This window comes from Eubalaena glacialis, chromosome 9 (assembly GCF_028564815.1).
Source record: "Eubalaena glacialis isolate mEubGla1 chromosome 9, mEubGla1.1.hap2.+ XY, whole genome shotgun sequence".
In the NCBI taxonomy this organism is placed as follows: domain Eukaryota; kingdom Metazoa; phylum Chordata; class Mammalia; order Artiodactyla; family Balaenidae; genus Eubalaena; species Eubalaena glacialis.
Window position 1 is genome coordinate 8,252,357 of NC_083724.1, and position 18,291 is coordinate 8,270,647.

The 18,291-nt window shown below is 42.8% G+C and overlaps 1 protein-coding gene across 1 annotated transcript in view; it reads right to left on the minus strand.

The window, feature by feature from the left end:
* Window positions 1-789: 789 nt before the first annotated feature.
* GLE1 (GLE1 RNA export mediator) overlaps window positions 790-18,291 on the minus strand; it is a 44,208-nt gene continuing 26,706 nt past the window's right edge. The window contains exons 7-16 of the mRNA XM_061200939.1: window positions 14,259-14,490; window positions 13,549-13,661; window positions 13,319-13,388; window positions 8,606-8,748; window positions 8,311-8,501; window positions 7,700-7,829; window positions 6,821-6,925; window positions 4,053-4,135; window positions 3,197-3,260; window positions 790-1,983 (exon numbers count right to left, since the gene is read on the minus strand). Of these exons, the coding sequence (XP_061056922.1) occupies window positions 1,915-1,983; window positions 3,197-3,260; window positions 4,053-4,135; window positions 6,821-6,925; window positions 7,700-7,829; window positions 8,311-8,501; window positions 8,606-8,748; window positions 13,319-13,388; window positions 13,549-13,661; window positions 14,259-14,490 (1,200 nt within the window). The 3' untranslated portion in view covers window positions 790-1,914. The remainder of the gene's footprint in view (window positions 1,984-3,196; window positions 3,261-4,052; window positions 4,136-6,820; window positions 6,926-7,699; window positions 7,830-8,310; window positions 8,502-8,605; window positions 8,749-13,318; window positions 13,389-13,548; window positions 13,662-14,258; window positions 14,491-18,291) is intronic.

Here is an 18,291-nt window from a genome sequence, read left to right on the forward strand (position 1 = left end):
AGCCATAAAAAGGAAAAAAATTGAGTTATTTGTAGTGAGGTGGATGGACCTAGAATCTGTCATACAGAGTGAAGTAAGTCAGGGAAAAACAAATACTGTATGCTAACACATATATATGGAATTTTAAAAAGCGGTACTGATGAACCTAGTGGCAGGGCAGGAATAAAGACGCAGACGTAGAGAATGGACTTGAGGGCACAGTGGGGGAAAGGGAAGCTGGGATGAAGTAACAGAGTAGCACTGACATATATACACTACCAAATGTAAAATGGATGGCTAGTGGGAAGCTGCTGCATAACACAAGGAGATCAACTCGATGCTTTGTGATGACCTAGAGGGATGGGATAGGGAGGGCGGGAGGGAGGCTCAAGAGGGAGGAGATATGGGATATATGTATACATATAGCTGATTCACTTTATTGTACAGCAGAAACTAACACAACATTGTAAAGCATTTATATTCCAATAAAGATGTGAAAAAAATTTTTTTAAAAAGTGAATTGAACCCAAGTCTCTAGACTCCTTCCCCAGTGTTCATTCCATTGTGTCCACATCAAAAGACTTTAATTCTTTCCCATCTGCTAGATAAAACAGGGTCAGTTATTGGTATATAATTCCACAAAAGAAATGACAGAAAAAAAGCAGTTTTCCCAAGGTGAAGGTCAAGAAGACAAAAAAGGGAAAAACATACCACTCTATACCTAGACTCGGGCACCACCATGCCCCTTATGATTTACACAGCTCCAGGTACAGGAAGTTGATCATACTGAACCGACTAGATACCAGCAAGGGGTTTTAAAAAATCAAGCTTTATTACTTATCTTTTGGCACTACAGTCAATAATTCACAGAATGGGTTGCTTCGAGCGACTCAAGATTACCAGGGAATCCTCCACAACAAACACAACCCCACATACAACATTTACTACACAGGAATAGATCCAAGAGAATGAGTCTTTCCATAAAGCAAATCTCAACTCTTATCTGAACAGCCAGACTCTGGATTTTTGTAGTGGCTTTAGTCAGGCAAATCTATCATCCATTCATTACTCAGAACATGTAAAAAAATTATAAGGCAGTTCTCAATTCTTCCCCAACATCTTTATTAAACCCCTGATTCATTGCTTATGGATGCTCAGCTCATGTACAATGTTGCAAGCTCTATCTCAGCCCACCTTAATTCAAATTGAAAAACAAAGTTTGGTTCATGCATCCTGAGTCATCCAGGAACCAAATTCCAAAGTAAGAGGACAAACAGTGCTTCCTGGTTCAATATAACATGTGTTAACAGTCCTAATCCCAGACACTAAGCTACCTCCGATGCAATTTGGGACTGACTTAGCCCATGTCTATACCAGGCATTTCTTCTGAATTTATAATTACTTCACAAGCTGACGAAGGCAAAACAAACATAACCCAGTCCTGCATGTGAGGGTTTGGGCCTCATTTATTAACTGCTACTTTAAAGGTGACCTTGAGACTTTGCTCCTCCTGGGAATTATTCTGAACGGGGACAGCATGTGGGGAGGGGCTGGGGTGTGGTGGTGGAGGGGAAGCCACTTCAGCTCAGAGTGAAATGGTCAAGGTATTAACCTACCTTCTGAAAGATACTACAGACAAAGGAAATCAATGGTGAGATCAAGTGCTAAACTCTTCTCATAATTTTGTTTTCAAATTTTTTGCAAAAATGAGAAAGGTCAATTCTGCTTACTCTGTCATGCGGACCCCTTTAAGGAGTCATCACATCTACTAAAGGACCTCTTAGATTTGTGACCCATGAAAATCTGCTCTCCTAGTCACAAGGTACAAATACACAAAATACATATTGACATGACTTCTCCCAAATACAGCCGTCTTCAGTTGCTTTATTATTGTCCCTTTGCAACAAAATGGTGATGGTGGGCGATGGAGTAACATCAGGAACGCCAGAAGGAAGAAGTCAGAAAGCCCTTGGGGAGAGGAATCTCCTTGCGCTGCAAACATTTCTGGTCAGGGAAAGACAAAGAAAACAGAATGATTCTCTGATAACACTGCTTCCAACACTTAAAGTTTGGTAGAAACTTTGAGGGACAGCAAGTGGAAGTAAGTCCTATGGATGTAGTAAATATATATAGCCAATGGAATATTACTCAGCCATAAAAAAACCCAAAATAATGCCATTTGCAGTGATGTGGATGGACCTAGAGATTGTCATACTGAGTGAAGTAAGTCAGAGAAAGACAAATATCATATAATATCGCTTATATGTGGAATCTAAAAAAATAGTACAAATGAACTTCTTTACAAAACAGAAATAGAGTCACAGATGTAGAAAACAAACTTATGGTTACGGGGGGAGGGATAAATTGGGTGATTGGGACTGACATATACACACTACTCTATATAAAATAGATAACTAATAAGAACCTGCTGTATAGCACAGGAAACTCTACTCAATACTCTGCAATGACGTATATGGGAAAAGAATCTAAAAGAGAGTGGATATATGTTTATGTATAACTGATTCACTGTGCTATACAGCAGAAACTAACACAACATTGTAAATCAACTATACTCCAATAAAAATTAATTGGAAAAAAAAAAAAAAGGTTGTCTATAAGACTTCTCCTTTTGCATGAATTGCAGCGGAGGACAAATGCCAGGGTATTGTTAATGTCTGTCCCACTCTCATCTCCCACAGCCTGGCCTCACCTTTCACTACTGCAATTTCCCCAACTGGGCTACTGGAAACTGGAAGTCAGTTGGCTGTCTTGGCAGACGTACCACAGAGTTCTCAATGATCCGTCAAAATTCACCTCTTAAAGTTTTTTGGCACTTCGAAAAAGGAGAGGAGTCTGGCTCAAACTGCAGTCTGTTCTCGTGGAGAAAAGTGACCACACATACCTGTTCCCTAGACCTGAGACTGAGAAAAGAACCTTGGCCAACATGCAAAAAGTGTATCAGTGAGATAAGATTCATTACATATATTTTATTCATCTCTTGGGAGAGCTTTTCCCCACGGGCAGTATGGACAATGACGCGTAGGAAGACGATGAAATGGCAGCCCTTAAGGTGAAGAGGGGTTAATGGACAAAAAAGTAGCGTTCGGAAAAATCAAGAGGAAGAGACCACAGTCAGAGTCTGGATGTGCAAGACACGTCGGACACAGGTGCACTGGAGGCCAACAGTCTGGGATGTGCTGGTCTAAGGGCATCTTACCTCCAAGAACTGCTTGAGGCGTATGAAGGAACCCATCTGTCCTGAGCTGGTGATGGCTTCAATCCTACAGGGAGAGAAAGAAGACAGGTGAGTCACACCTATGACTCACACTTATCTTTTGGAGGAGTTAAGAGACCTGCTGATCTGGAGGAAGGGGCAGGTCAAACGACTCACAGACATGTCTTCTAAACTGGATGCTGTTGCTCTACTAAATGGTCTCAACATTTTTTTCTTTTCTTTTCTTTTTCCTTTTTTCATGCCCCCTGCAGTGGAAGCACAGAGTCTTAACCACTGGACCGCCAGGGAAGTCCCTCAACATTTTTTTCAAGTAAGTGGATGAAGGAGAAGAGAGCACTGTTCCTTTCCAAGGTCTTTGTGACCAGGTGGGATGGGCGCTGCCAGTGCCTTTCCCCACTTTGAAAGGCCAGTGAGTTGAGAGGAATGAGAAGGGTCCTTGAAGGTGAATGCCACAACAGAGTCAAGCAAACTGGCTACCCAATCAGTTTCACCAACTGATTTACTGAGGGGGTTTGCCTCCTTGGTTTCATTCATGACTGCATGTAGGCACCATCCCAGATTATCTGGGGGAGTTTAGAAAAGAAGAGAGTTTAAAAAATGTCAGGTATCTGAATCCAAGATCTTCCTAATTTGTTTTTTTTTATTTAGTCAACAATATTCAAGAGAGACTTCAGAAGCGTTTATTCAAATAACAAAGAGGAGAAGGAGGGGAGCGGATGTTACACGTAACACAGGTGCTTAACTGAGTCAGAAACAGCATGTAACAGCAGCCACGGTATCTGACGTCATAAGTTTTCACCTACCAAATCCCCTGGTGTCTACTCAACAAGTCTAATACCTGGGGAAGTAGTCCTCTTTGATGAGAAGTATCATCTTCCAGAACTGGAGCTGGTACTGCTTCATGAGGGCATTCCCACACACCTAGAGGGGAAGGTGGGCACCGTCAGAGCAGAGAATGAAAATTCACACTCATATGAGAGATCCACAAAGGACAATCAGACCTTTGCCTTTTGTTCCTATCAAGAATTTCAACCACAATGCCACTTAGCCAGATAAGCAAGGGAATTAAAATCCAGCTTTCTTCTGAAGCATTTCTCATATATGGTAATACCGCCATTTAACCAGACTGCCAGGTAGCCAGGTGTTTCAGAAAACGTGAATCAAACTTAACTTACTATTGATTCTATGGAACAGGATAGAAAGCCCAGAGATAAATCCACGTACCTATGGTCAACTAATCTATGACAAAGGAGGCAAGGATATACAATGGAGAAAAGACAGTCTCTTCAATAAGTGGTGCTGGGAAAATTGGACAGCTACATGTAAAAGAATGAAATTAGAACACTCCCTAACACCATACACAAAAATAAACTCAAAATGGATTCTAGACCTAAATGTAAGACCGGACACTATAAAACTCTTAAAGGAAAACATAGGAAGAACACTCTTTGACATAAATCAGAGCAAGATCTTTTTTGATCCACCTCCTAGACTAACGGAAATAAAAACAAAAATAAACAAATGGGACCCAATGAAACTTAAAAGCTTTTGCAAAGCAAAGAAAACTACAAACAAGATGAAAAGACAACCCTCAGAATGGGAGAAAATATTTGCAAACGAATCAATGGACAAAGGATTAATCTCCCAAATATATAAACAGCTCATGCAGCTCAATACTAAAAAAACAAACAACCCAATCCAAAAATGGGCAGAAGACCTAAATAGACATTTCTCCAAAGAAGACATACAGATGGCCAAGAAGCACATGAAAAGCTGCTCAACGTCACTAATTATTAGAGAAATGCAAATCAAAACTACAATGAGGTATCACCTCACACCAGTTAGAATGGGCATCATCAGAAAATCTACAAACAACAAATGCTGGAGAGGGTGTGGAGAAAAGGGAACCCTCTTGCACTGTTGGTGGGAATGTAAATTGATACAGCCACTATGGAGAACAGTATGGAGGTTCCTTAAAAAACTAAAAATAGAATTACCATATGACCCAGCAATCCCACTACTGGGCATATACCCAGAGAAAACCATAATTCAAAAAGACACATGCACCCCAATGTTCATTGCAGCACTATTTACAATAGCCAGGTCATGGAAGCAACCTAAATGCCCATCGACAGATGAATGGATAAAGAAGATGTGGCACATATATACAATGGAATATTACTCAGTCATAAAAAGGAACGAAATTGGGTCATTTGTAGAGACGTGGATGGATCTAGAGACTGTCATACAGAGTGAAGTAAGGCAGAAAGAGAAAAACAAATATCGTATATTAACGCATATATGTGGAACCTAGAAAAACGGTACAGGTGAACCTGTCTGCAGGGCAGAAATAAAGACACAGATGTAGAGAACAAACATATGGACACCAAGGGGGGCAAGTGGCTGGGGGTGGTGGTGGTGGTATGAATTGGGAGATTGGGATTGACATATATACACTAATATGTATAAAATGGATAACTAATAAGAACCTGCTGTATAAAAAATAAATAAAATAAAATTCAAAAAAACCCAACCAAACAAAAAAAACTTTACTATTGATTCTAAAGGTATGACATACTTCCCATATTGTGACTTCAGGAGCTTTAATGTGACTAGAAACTGTTGGCGTTATAGGCCAAATGGTCCCAGATTTGTTATGGCATGTGCCCCAAGCCTTCATTCTTTAAGAACTGTCTCCTTTCCACAGAAACCCTTACCCTTTCCCTATAGTGGGGGTCCCTAATAGGCAGCTAGGACTATATGGAGCCTTCTAGATGAGACTGGTGCCTGACCCACGCTGGTTAATCATATTTTCTCTCCTGGGAATTAGCAATCACAATGGTGGGACATTAGTCCCATTACACTGGGTGACCACACTGAGGCTGAGGGATATAGCCCAGGATGGCATCTTCTCCACTATGCACAGAAAACTTCAGAAAGTTGGCTCATAGAGCAAGAAGGAGGCAACCTGCAGGAAGAGCAGACATGAAAGACCACGTGGTCCCAGAGGGAGGCTGCCTTGGTACCTGGTGACATTCCAGTTCCTGGTTCCAGGCCCTGATGAGATTCAACCGCACATCCTACCCTTGATTCTGGAGTGAATCACTTCTATATCCCTAAAACAAATTCCTTTTCACTTGTACTGGGATGTACAGTTTTCTGTTCTTTAGAACGAGAAGACAACCACACAGAGAAGGAAAGTACACTGGGAAGAAAAATCAAAAGCTAGGTTTGTCTTGGGGATCAGGAAAAAATTTATGACACTGGACCCTAATGCTGTTCACCATTAGTCTCTATTTCTTTTTTTTTTTTAGCTCCTAAAATCCTTGTAATTTCCTAAGTGATAAAGGTAAAAAGAGTATCTTTTGTTGTATATATATTTATGTACTTTTAAAATTTTTTGGCTATGCGGCATGTGGGATCTTAGTTCCCTGACCAGGGATTGAACCTGCGCCTTCGCAGCGAAAGCGCAGAGTCCTAACCACTGGACCGCCAGGAAATTCCCATTAGTCTCTATCTCTATATTCCTTTCCCAGTCACGTCACACAGTGGCCCAAGGCTGCTTCAACCACTGGCTCTCTCTCGTGTGATAACTGTATTACGTACCTCCAGGAAATCAAAGAGGAGGGTGGCTGTCACATCTGACAGGGGCTCCATGTTTAAGATCTGTGCCAACCAGCGCCAGCCATGATTTAAGCCATGAGGGTGAATCTGGGAGGAGAGAGGCTTGGTCACTGTTTAATCTCATTTTATGCAGAGATATAAATTTCCACCATTATCATCCAGCCATTACCAACGGGACATGAACCCCCAGATCATCTAACCTAAGCACATGCCACAGGGCAGAAACAACACAAGCCAAACAAATTCTGTTTTTAAATACTGCATATATTGGTACCCACACATTCTTCACAGCATCCCTTCAACACAGGGCTGTCAGCTTCAGTTTCAGGGATTCCACAGTTACTCTCATAGACATTTTATTTATTATTCTTGGTATCTTTAGCACAGAACCTGGGACATAGCAGATGCACAATAAAAACTTCTTGGATTCAATCAACCTATATTCTTTTCTCTTTAGGTTTCCAAGTCCATCAACTTCTCCAACCCTCTACTCTCCATTCCTTGAAAAAAGAACTGGGCTGGGAGGTCAAAGCCCTGGCCCCCAGCCGTGGCTCTGTCACTGACAAGTGTGTATCACTACAGCTTGCTAAGCCTCCGTCTGTCCATCTGTGAAGTAAGGTATGTGACCTAGATGGCCTCTAAGGCACCAATTAGTCTCTGAACAAATGACTCTGATGATCCAAAAGTTTCCTAATAATCAACATCAACTTCTCTGAAGAGTACCTATGAAGCAGCAACAGTCTTTAACTTATCATGTGACCGGACTGCCTCTCTGAAAGGTCAATATTTCCTGCAGGTAAGATACACTAATGTGGACTCTGGTCCAACCTCTCATTATCGATACTAAGCCGCTTCTACTACCTCTTGTCGGTTTCCATACGGCCACCGGAGCTGGATGATGGCAGCATAGAGACGGATCATCCCAGACATGCGTTTTAGAAAGTTGTCTTGCTGTTCTACTCTGGAATCCGTCACTTGGTAGCCAAGCATCCTATGTGGGAAGAAAATATTCAATGTGACAAGGCCAAAGTGAGGGTGACCAATTACTTTTTATGGCTAAAAGTAACAATATATTATTATTACATTTAGCATTATTATTAATACATTTTTACATGCTACTCACATCTATTATCAAATCTGTGCATCATATAAACCCTGAGAAGTAAATTCCCAGGAGGTAATGGATATCATTACCCCCATTTACAAATCATGAAAATAATGTTTAAAGAGATTAAATGATTTCCCCATTTTTGCAAATCTATTAAAAGACAAAGCAGGGATAAAATTCTAAGACCCCTGGATTCTAAATTCAGTATTCTAAAGCCATCCAGTTTGCACGAAAGACACTGTATTCTCTGATAGAATGTTCAAGGTACATAAGAGATGTTCTGAGGAGAGGAAACAAATCCCAGTTCTATTTCTATTTCATTCATCACTCTAGGGATAGTGAGTAAGGAGAAAAACAACTTCACCTCCGATAATCTTCCAAAGCCATTCCCTCTTTGAAAGCTGGATAGAAAGGAACAGAGTAAGGACACTTCTTGTGCAGATGAGCAAGGATGAGGTCCCCCACTCTGGGGTGGAGCTCCCAGATCCCGGATGCCACGACTGCGATGGGGAATGCTGCTTCATGATGAGAGGCCACTTCCTCCTCCCCTTGTTTCTGGGAGCACAGAGAGGGGGTGATTTTAAGTTAACACTAGAGAAAGGTTTAAAGGTTGTGCACCAGCCTCTTCTTCCCATACCTTTGGCAACAAGGTTCCTCACCACAAATTTCTCTGCCAGTTTGTACTGGACAAAGGCCAGGCCCTGTGGGTTAAGTGTGACGGACACAGAGCGCCCACCAGACTGAACGGGTTTTCCAGAGAGTAAGCTGTGGATCTTGTCAAAGATCTCCTTCAGCTTTGAGCCTGGGTATGAAAGACAAAGTTAGTGAAAAGATACAACTGCAGTCAATCTATTTTTTTCATCACTGCAGTAACAAATCCTCTATACAAACCCAGCTGTGCAGCCCTACAGAAAGTCAGAGCCTAAAGCCAAAATACAGATGCGGAAAAATGTATGACAATCAAATCCATGCTGTGGGGGATGAGAAAGTACATAAAGCGTGGTACTATTTCGAAGGAATTCCTTATTTGCAGAGTGAACTAATTCTGAAACTGACACAGCCGAGAGATGAACAGTAGTATAGAAATAGGTGTTGAATTGTTACAGATGCCACGGGTGTGGCGGATGTCCCTAGAGAAGTCATTTGCAACTCTAGGGAAAACCTTCTAAAGGATCTTCCCCAACTCACAGTGATTCCCCCCTTCTCTTGGACCTGCCTTCCTCCATCCTCAGCAACACAGAAGCTACATTTGTATTACAGATCCTGTGCGCCCCATCTTCCACACTGGCTAGTTAGATTAGGACTAGTCACGCTGAGCTGATCAGCCAGCTGACAGAGTCGATTCCTTGAAGTGACCGCTCCTGTGACACATACACATGTAAGAAGTGGGGTTGCCCCTGCTATGTTGACCAAAGGACAGCAGTCTACAAAATTAGAATGGAGGTGGACAGAGGGAAGCCAAGAGGAGAGAGAAAAGGGTCCTAAAATTTCTGGCTCCTGAGATCCAGCTCCATTCCTGCCATAGGTTCTGTGAAACTGCTTTTTAAAAATTAATTAATTAGGGCTTCCCTGGTGGCGCAGTGGTTGAGAATCTGCCTGCCAATGCAGGGGACATGGGTTCGAGCCCTGGTCCGGGAAGATCCCACATGCCACGTAGCAACTGGGCCCGTGAGCCACAACTGCTGAGCCTGCGCGTCTGGAGCCTGTGCTCCGCAATAGGAGGGGCCGCGGCGGTGAGGGGCCCGCGCACCGCGATGAAGAGTGGCCCCCGCTCGCTGCAACTAGAGAAAGCCCTCGCACAGAAACGAAGACCCAGCATGGCCATAAATAAATAAATAAATAAATTTTTTTAAAAAAATTAATTAATTAATTAATTTAGGCTGCTCCAGGTCTTAGTTGCTGCACGTGGGATCTTCCTTGCGGCATGCAGGATCTTTTTTTTAGTTACGGCGTGCGGACTTCTTAGTTTCGGCATGCAGACTCTTAGCTGCGGCATGCATGCGGGATCTAGTTCCCCAACCAGGGATCGAACCCAGTCCCCCAGCATTGGGAGCACAGTGTCTTACCCACTGGACCACCAGGGAAGTCCCGAAACTGCTTTATCTTTAGAACAAACCCCCCCACCCCACCCACTTTTCCTTTCCTTTTTCTTTTCTTTCTTTCTTTCTTCTTCTTTTTTTTTTTTTTTGCTTAAGCAGAAATCTCAAGGCTAATAATCCCAGAAAAACAGAAACAGAGACTGTAACCTTACTGAGATATTAAAATGTGTACATTTCCATACAAATTTACTCAGCTCACCTTCCTGCTAAGTCATACCCTACTATTCCTTGACTGACGGTTTCAAAGGGTTCCACTGGCCAAATCCCCAGCCGGCCCCTCTCCCCGTGGCTCTCCAGTTAGGAAAATCAGGTCCCAGCCCTATGCCTGCTATGGCCTCCCACATCCCATATGCCACACTGGCACCATATCCTTCTTTAAATTCTGCTCCGAATCTAACTACTCATGGACACCCACCTTTAAAGAGGCAGCAATTAGGTCACCTCTCTCTCAGTCATTCAACATTTACTGGGCACTAACTCTAGAAAATGTTTGTGTCTGACTGGGCTGTAAGCTCTTAAAGGGCTTACAATAATGATGGAGACAAAGGGACATAGTTACGGAATAGGCAGGAAAATGAAGAATGGCAAAACTAGAGTCTAATCAGATATAGAGAATGAACTAGAGGAAGCAGTCAGGGGGATGACTCGCAGGTTTCAACAAAGGTGACCGAGTAGATAAGGTGCTATTGATTACTTAGAGCGAACAGGAGAAAAGGCAGGTGAGAGGAAGATCATGAGTTCACATCGGAATGTTCTAAACCTGACAAAGCTGAGGGACATCTAGGCAGAGCTGCCCCTCGAGTAGCTGGAGAGAGGGAACCTGAAGCTCAAAGGAAAGGAATGACCCAGCGACCGATCTGGGTGTCATGTGCGCAGAGGTCAAGTCTGACGCCATGGGGGGGTCTTTAGAATGAGAAGAACTTCAGGGTGGAAGCACATCCCTGAGGACACACTTACCACTGATGTGGGGGCAGGAGACTGAGGAACCCACAAAGGAGAAAGAGAGGGAGGAGGAGAAGCTGGAAATTAATGCTGCTGCAGAAGCCAGAGGAGTAGAGGTGATGGAGGGAATAATCAATGGTACCAAAAGGCAACATGGGGACTTCCCTGGTAGTGCAGTGGTTGAGAAACTGCCTGCCAATGCAGGGGACACAGGTTCGAGCCCTGGTCCGGGAAGATCCCACATGCTGCGGAGCAACTAAGCCCGTGAGCCACAACTACTGAGCCCATGAGCCACAACTATTGAAGCCCGCGTGCCTAGAGCCCATGCTCCGCAACGAGAAGCCACCACAATGAGAAGCCCATGCACCGCAACCAAGAATAGCTTGCTGCAACTAGAGAAAGCCTGTACACAGCAACGAAGACCCAATGCAGCCAAAAGTAAATAAATTAACCAAAAGGCAACAAGAAAATTAGAAAATACTGAGAAGACACAGAATCAAAAGAAACAGATTTTAGAATGTTAGTGACAGGCATGTTTAAAGGGAATGGAGCCTGTAAAAGGGAGTAATTTTGCAGAAAACAGGAGAGATCTCTCTTGAAGGAGATGGGAGGGGATGAGAATAAGGCTCCTGAGCCTCGTTCAAGGCTCAGGCAGAAGGGTAAGTGTGGGCCGGAAGGGTACCGCATCTTTTGAAGCAGGAGACGAAGAGGTAAATACAGCTGTGTATCGGTGCAAGGGGGCGCATCTGAGGATCTCACACCTGGCATCTCAGATTTTCCTGATGAAGGAGGAGGTAGGGCTGCCTGCGGTCAACTAAGGGGTAAAGACTTGAGGATGAGCCTGAGGAGAGCAGCGAAGGTGTGGAACGGCTGTTCAGTCAACCTCGCCCCCGTTGCCTTGGCTATCAAAGGAAATGGCACTTTCAATTGTAGAAAGTGATACGTGTTTACTTATTTAGAACTTGCCCTGTTCCAGAAGGAATTCCAGGCAGCCACGTGATATGGAAGTTCTGTCATGTAGCCTCTCAAGGGCAGGAACTGCAACTGCTTATGCTTTCTGGGCACAAGTTACTCAAGGGAACTGGGACCCAGGCTAAGTCAGAGCAGCTTGCCCGCTGCACGTGCTCCCCAGCCCCTGGGCAGCACAGTCTGTACCGTGGAGGCTTCCACATCTGAGCTCTGTGAAAATGAACCTCTGTTTCTAAAGAAGAGGAAAAAGGGGTCTTTCCCCTGTCTGGTTCTTCCTCTCTAAATCTCACGTCTCTGGAGAGAAAAGGAAAGCGTTCTCAAGTGTTAACAAGCAGGCTTCGAGTCTGGAAAAGCTAATGTTGTAGGACAAAAAGCAAAGAATACAAGTCACATCCTAGGTTCCCTTAGGGGTGCTTTCTGCAATAACTTCTAACTTTAGGTAAGAGCCTTCCTAAACAATTCACTTTTTTTTCTTTTTGGCTGCCTTGGGTCTTCATTGCTACGCGCGGGCTTTCTTTAGTTGCAGCAAGTGGGGGCTACTCTTCGTTGTGGTGCGCGGGCTTCTCATTGCGGTGGCTTCTCTTGTTGTGGAGCACGGGCTCTAGGCATGCGGGCTTCAGTAGTTGCAGCAAGCGGGCTCAGCAGTTGTGGCACACAGGCTTAGTTACTCTGCAGCATGTGGGATCTCCCTGGACCAGGGATTGAACCTGTGTCCCCTTCATTGGCAGGTGGATTCTTTCTTTTTTTCTTTTTAATTAATTAATTAATTAGTTTGTTTCTATTTTTGGCTGTGTTGGGTCTTCGTTGCTGCATGTGGGCTTTCTCTAGTTGCGGCAAGCGGGGGCTACTTTTCGTTGCGGTGCACGGGCTTCTCATTGCGGTGGCTTCTCTTGTTGCAGAGCACGGGCCCTAGGCACGCAGGCTTCAGTAGTTGTGGCACGTGCACTCAGTAGTTGTGGCTTGCGGGCTCTTGAGCGCAGGCTCAGTAGTTGTGGAGCACGGGCTTAGCTGCTCCGCGGCATGTGGGATCTTCCCTGGCCAGGGCTCGAACCCATGTCCCCTGCATTGGCAGGCAGATTCTTAACCACTGCGCCACCAGGGAAGCCCCCAATAATTTACTATTAATATATAGCTTATTTTTTTTTAAATGTGTCAACAAACACATAATGATTACCTTCTACATGTTGAGAGAAAACAAAGGAGAGTAAGCTATATGCATATAGCTTATATACCTAATCCAATGGTCAACATTTGTTGAAACACATTCTATTTATAGGAACCTTACAGATAAGTGGATTTGGAATCTCAAAAAATACTTATACAATGAAGTGAAGGGCCGTGTTCTTAATTCCTCTGACCAACCTGCAATGGTGGAGATTTGGCTCACTGGAATGGTGGCAGCCTTCTGGAGGTCCATCTTGATCTTTTTGGCCTGCCAGAAGAGAGCAGTGAGAAGGCAGACAGTGTTCTGAAGAGCTGAGTAGATGCCCTTATGGTTAGGGAATGTGACACATTAGCTACATTCCTCTGGGACACAAGGCTGTGGGTGGCACCATGCGGCCCAGAGAATTCCCAACTCCCACCCCTCCTACCTGACTGTCTTTGCTGTTGCTCAGTCCCTCAAAGGCCAACACACACTGACGGGAGGCCTCCTGCAGCTGCTGGTACCACTGCATTGTACTGTCTTGCACCTTCACCTGCAGGTCTGAGGGATGAAAGAAAGGATTTCATAATAGGAGAATTTATTAAACATTTAATATGAGCCAGGTACTGTTCTAATCACCTTATATATGTATTAACTGCTTTCACTGTCATAATAATCCTATGAGGTAGATTCTATTATTATCTTCATGTTACAGATAAGGAAACAGTCATGGAAAGGTTACGTAACTTGCCAAAGTCACATTGCCAGGAAGTACAAAAACTAGATTCCCACTGATCTGGCTCCAAAGGCAGCATTCTGAACCACTATGCTATATCGATGCTCTTATGTATTCAATAAACATATATTCTATACATACTTATTTAAAATACTCAGTAGCAGCAATACTTGGAATAATACATCTACTAGAATTATACAGAATTTCAAGTCCTCATGGCAAATGTTGGAATCTGACGTCAGGCTCCACATCAACGAAAACTAAATGTAATTCACTGAAAGTACTGAATTTTACATTATGTAAAAGTTTTGGTAAATTGTCCTGTAGCTTAAATATAATATTCAAAACACGTTCTTGTTTCTTTTCCCATTCTGAAACTTTTACACATCAAGTTGAAGGACCATTTCCACACCAAGACCCACCTTCATTCAGTTTCCCTCCTGGGCCCTGCCTGGAAGCTGGGGGCTCTTTGCGGACCTCTGGCCCCTGCCGCACCTGTGACTCTTGCCGCTTTACCCGGGCCTCCTCTACATCCTGCCTCCTCCTGTCCTCACAGGCCCTGGCGATTTCCTGCTGCAAGTTCACGAGGAGGTCCCGCATTTCCTGCAGCGCTCTCTCAGCCACAGCTTGCTCCTCTGCTGTGGGAAAGCCGTTCTGTCACAGTGACAGAGGCAGAGTTTAGCGGTTATTTCCTACGTATCTGAGGTGCTGAATCATACCTCACACAAGTCCACAAATTTCTAAACTGGAATTGTGCCAGTGGAGTACCCACATTCAACACGTTGATACCTACTGCTTTCCTGTTCTCTTAAAGGTAATACCGATTTACCATCATATCCACAGGATCGACGGAGAGATTTTTCAATGCTCTCACCAACACTGGCTGGAATAACTTTTTTTTTTTTTAAAAGATGGTAGCCAATTCTTTTTTTATTTTATTTTATTTAATTATTTATTTTTTGGCTGCGTTGGGTCTTCGTTGTTGCGCACAGGCTTTCTCTAGTTGTGGTGAGCGGGGGCTACTCTTCCTTGCGGTGCGCGGGCTTCTCACTGCAGTGGCTTCTCTTGTTGTGGAGCACGGGCTCTAGGCGCGCAGGCTTCAGTAGTTGTGGCACGTGGGCTCAGTAGTTGTGGTTCCCGGGCTCTAGAGTGCAGGCTCAGTAGTTGTGGCACCTGGGCTTAGTTGCTCCACGGCATGTGGGATCTTCCCGGACCAGGGCTCGAACCCGTGTCCCCTGCATTGGCAGGCAGATTCTTAACCACTGCGCCACCAGGGAAGTCCCTGAATTCTTATATTAAACCAACTTGTCCCAGATAGTAAAACAACAGCAACAAAAAAATTCTACAGGATATTCATGATAAGTTTTGTCTTTTAGGTATTAAAATGTATTATAAAGCTATATCAATTAAATTAGAATGATCCTGATATAAGAATAAAAACACATCATCAAGGAAACAGAAAAAAATACTGAATAGATACATGTATATGTGTAACTGAATCACTTTGCTGTACACCTGAAGCTAACACAACATTGTTAATCAACTCTACTCCAATATAAAATAAAAAATTAAAAAAAACAAGAATACTGAGAAAGAGCTCCTAGGATACTATTTAGTGTGATAAGAGATATTTACAAATCAGGAGGGAAAGTGGTAGTAAAATAGTATGAATATTTTACAGCGTAAAGATCTTTATCTCCCACCAATCATCAAATAAATTCCAGGTGGATTAAGTGAGGGGAAAAAACCCAAAGCATTCTTACATCAAAAATGTCATAAGGGCTTCCCTGGGGGCGCAGTGGTTAAGAATCCACCTGTCAACGCAGGGGACACAGGTTCAAGCCCTGGTGTGGGAAGATCCCACATGCCGTGGAGCAACTAAGTCCGTGCACCACAACTACTGAAGCCTGTGCGCCTAGAGCCCGTGCTCTGAAACAACAGAAGCCACCACGATGAGAAGCCCACACACTGCAACGAAGAGTAGCCCCTGCTCGCTGCAACTAGAGAAAGCCCGCGTTCAGCAACAAAGACCCAACGCAGCCAAAAATAAATAAAAATAAAAAATAAATTTATAAAAAAAAGATAAAGACCTTAAAAAAAAATGTCATAAACCATGGCTGCAACAGAACAGAGTGCTATGCAGTTACATAAAGAAATGAAGAAAACTACATGTTTCAAAGCAGTGATCTCCAAGATAAATTGTTAAGTGCAAAAAAGCAGGGTCCAGAACAGTGTATATAGCAAGTTATCTTTCATCTGGGAAGGGATATATATATATATATATATATATATATATATATATATATATATATATACACACACCCATATGTGTGTGTATGTGTGTGTATACATATATATATATATACACACACACAGACCCCATATATATATATATATATTTATGCTTTTTTTTTTTTTTTGGCTTGTGGGATCTTAGTTCGCCAACCAGGGATTGAACCCGTGCCCCCTGTTATGGAAGCGTGGAGTCCCAACCACTAGACCACCAGGGAATTCCCTGTATTTGTTTTTTCAATAAATTTATTTATTTTTGGCTGTGTTGGGTCTTCGCTGCTGCACGCAGGCTTTCTCTAGTTGCGGCGAGCGGGGGCTACTCTTTGTTGCAGTGCATGGGCTTCTCACTGCGGTGGCTTCTCTTGTTGCGGAGCAAGGGCTCTAGGCGCATGGGCTTCAGTAGTTGTCGCACGTGGTCTCAGCAGTTGTGGCACATGGGCTCTAGAGCGCAGGCTCAGTAGTTGTGGCGCATGGGCTTAGTTGCTCTGTGGCATGTGGGATCTTCCCGGACCAGGGCTCCAACCCACGTCCCTTGCATTGGCAGGCGGATTTTTAACCACTGCATCACAGGGAAGCCCCCTGCTTTTGTTTTTAAGGAACAGATACAACATCCATACACTAACAGAAACAACCACTGGCAGACAGGACAAGAACAGGGTGGAAGCAAATGAGAAGGAAGCCAGACTTCTCCAAATATACCTTGTTTTGTAGTTCTGACTCTGGAATCATGTAAATGTTTTAAATAAGTATAAAATAAAATTAAATCCAGTTGGAAAAAACTCTTAAAAATCAAAAGCAGAAATGAAACAAATGAACCCAACTGTTTATCAAGTTGGTAGCTTAACAATAAGGAGAATTATTTCAAGTGAAATGAAACAGTAATTTAATCATACATCCCTTAGCGGTATATAGCTGTAGGCAAAAAGAACTGCAAATCTTTTTTTTTTTTTTTAAAGATTTTTTTGATGTGGACCATTTTCACAGTCTTTATTACAAAGCCTTTGTTACAATATTGCTTCTGTTATTTATGGTTTTTTGGCCGCAAGGCATGTGGGATCTTAGCTCCCTGACCAGGGGTCGAATCTGCACCCCCTGCACTGGAAGGGGGAGTCTTAACCACTGGACCACCAGGGAAGTCCAAGAACTGCAAATCTTTTTTTTTTTTTTTAATATTTATTTATTTATTTGGCTGCTCCTGGTCTTAGTTGCGGCATGCGGGATCTTTAGCTGTGGCATGTGGGATCTAGTTCCCTGACCAGGGATTGAACCAGGGCCCCCTGCATTGAGCCTTAGTCACTGGACCACCAGCGAAGTCCCAAGAACTGCAAATCTTAAACTGTTACCAGCAATCATATTGTTAGTATTGGTATTATTATTTTGAAATTACATGTTATGAAATTACACATATATATTACATATATACACACCTATATTTTACTATAGACAGTAGGATAAGGTAAGTAAGTAATGTTCATTAATTTAGAAACTGAGATTTTCAATATGGGATAAAAATGATACATGCATAAAAGTAAAGAAGTTAAATAAATGCTGTAACCCTATACTCAAATGGAAAAGATCAGCATTAATTAATGATGCATTTTCACCTAAAAAAAAAAAAAAACACAACACATTTCCTAGTTTAATCTATTGAAAAGGCCTAAAAACAATGACAAATCCTAGTAACTAATCTGTGTTTTCTAATACCTTTACCCATTAACAAGTAATAAGGCTTTGTGAAGAAATGCCTAATTCTAGCTCTGGAGAAGAAAATGTTCAAGATGTGGTAGAAACAGCTTGCCTGCTTTCTGCTGCAACAAGTACTACTGGGGCCATGTCCAAAGGACAGAGGCGCCAATGTGAAGGTGTTCCCACTGGACAATTTGAACAACAATGAATCTATAATAGACTGAAACATATTACAAATCAAGTATATAAAATTCGTATGTTCTTAATGATAGTTAAAAAAAAAAAAGAACCTCAAGTCACTGTGGGAGAACACTAGAAAAGCAACTCAACACTCTGAAAACGGATAAAGGGAAAGAATCAATCATTTATCCTTCCTTCCCTATACAGACTACACTTCAAGATAAATAGTTTATGGGGAAATTTTCTTCTTTGTAGTAGAATTCTAGCTAATAAATGTAGAAAAATGATAGCATTAGA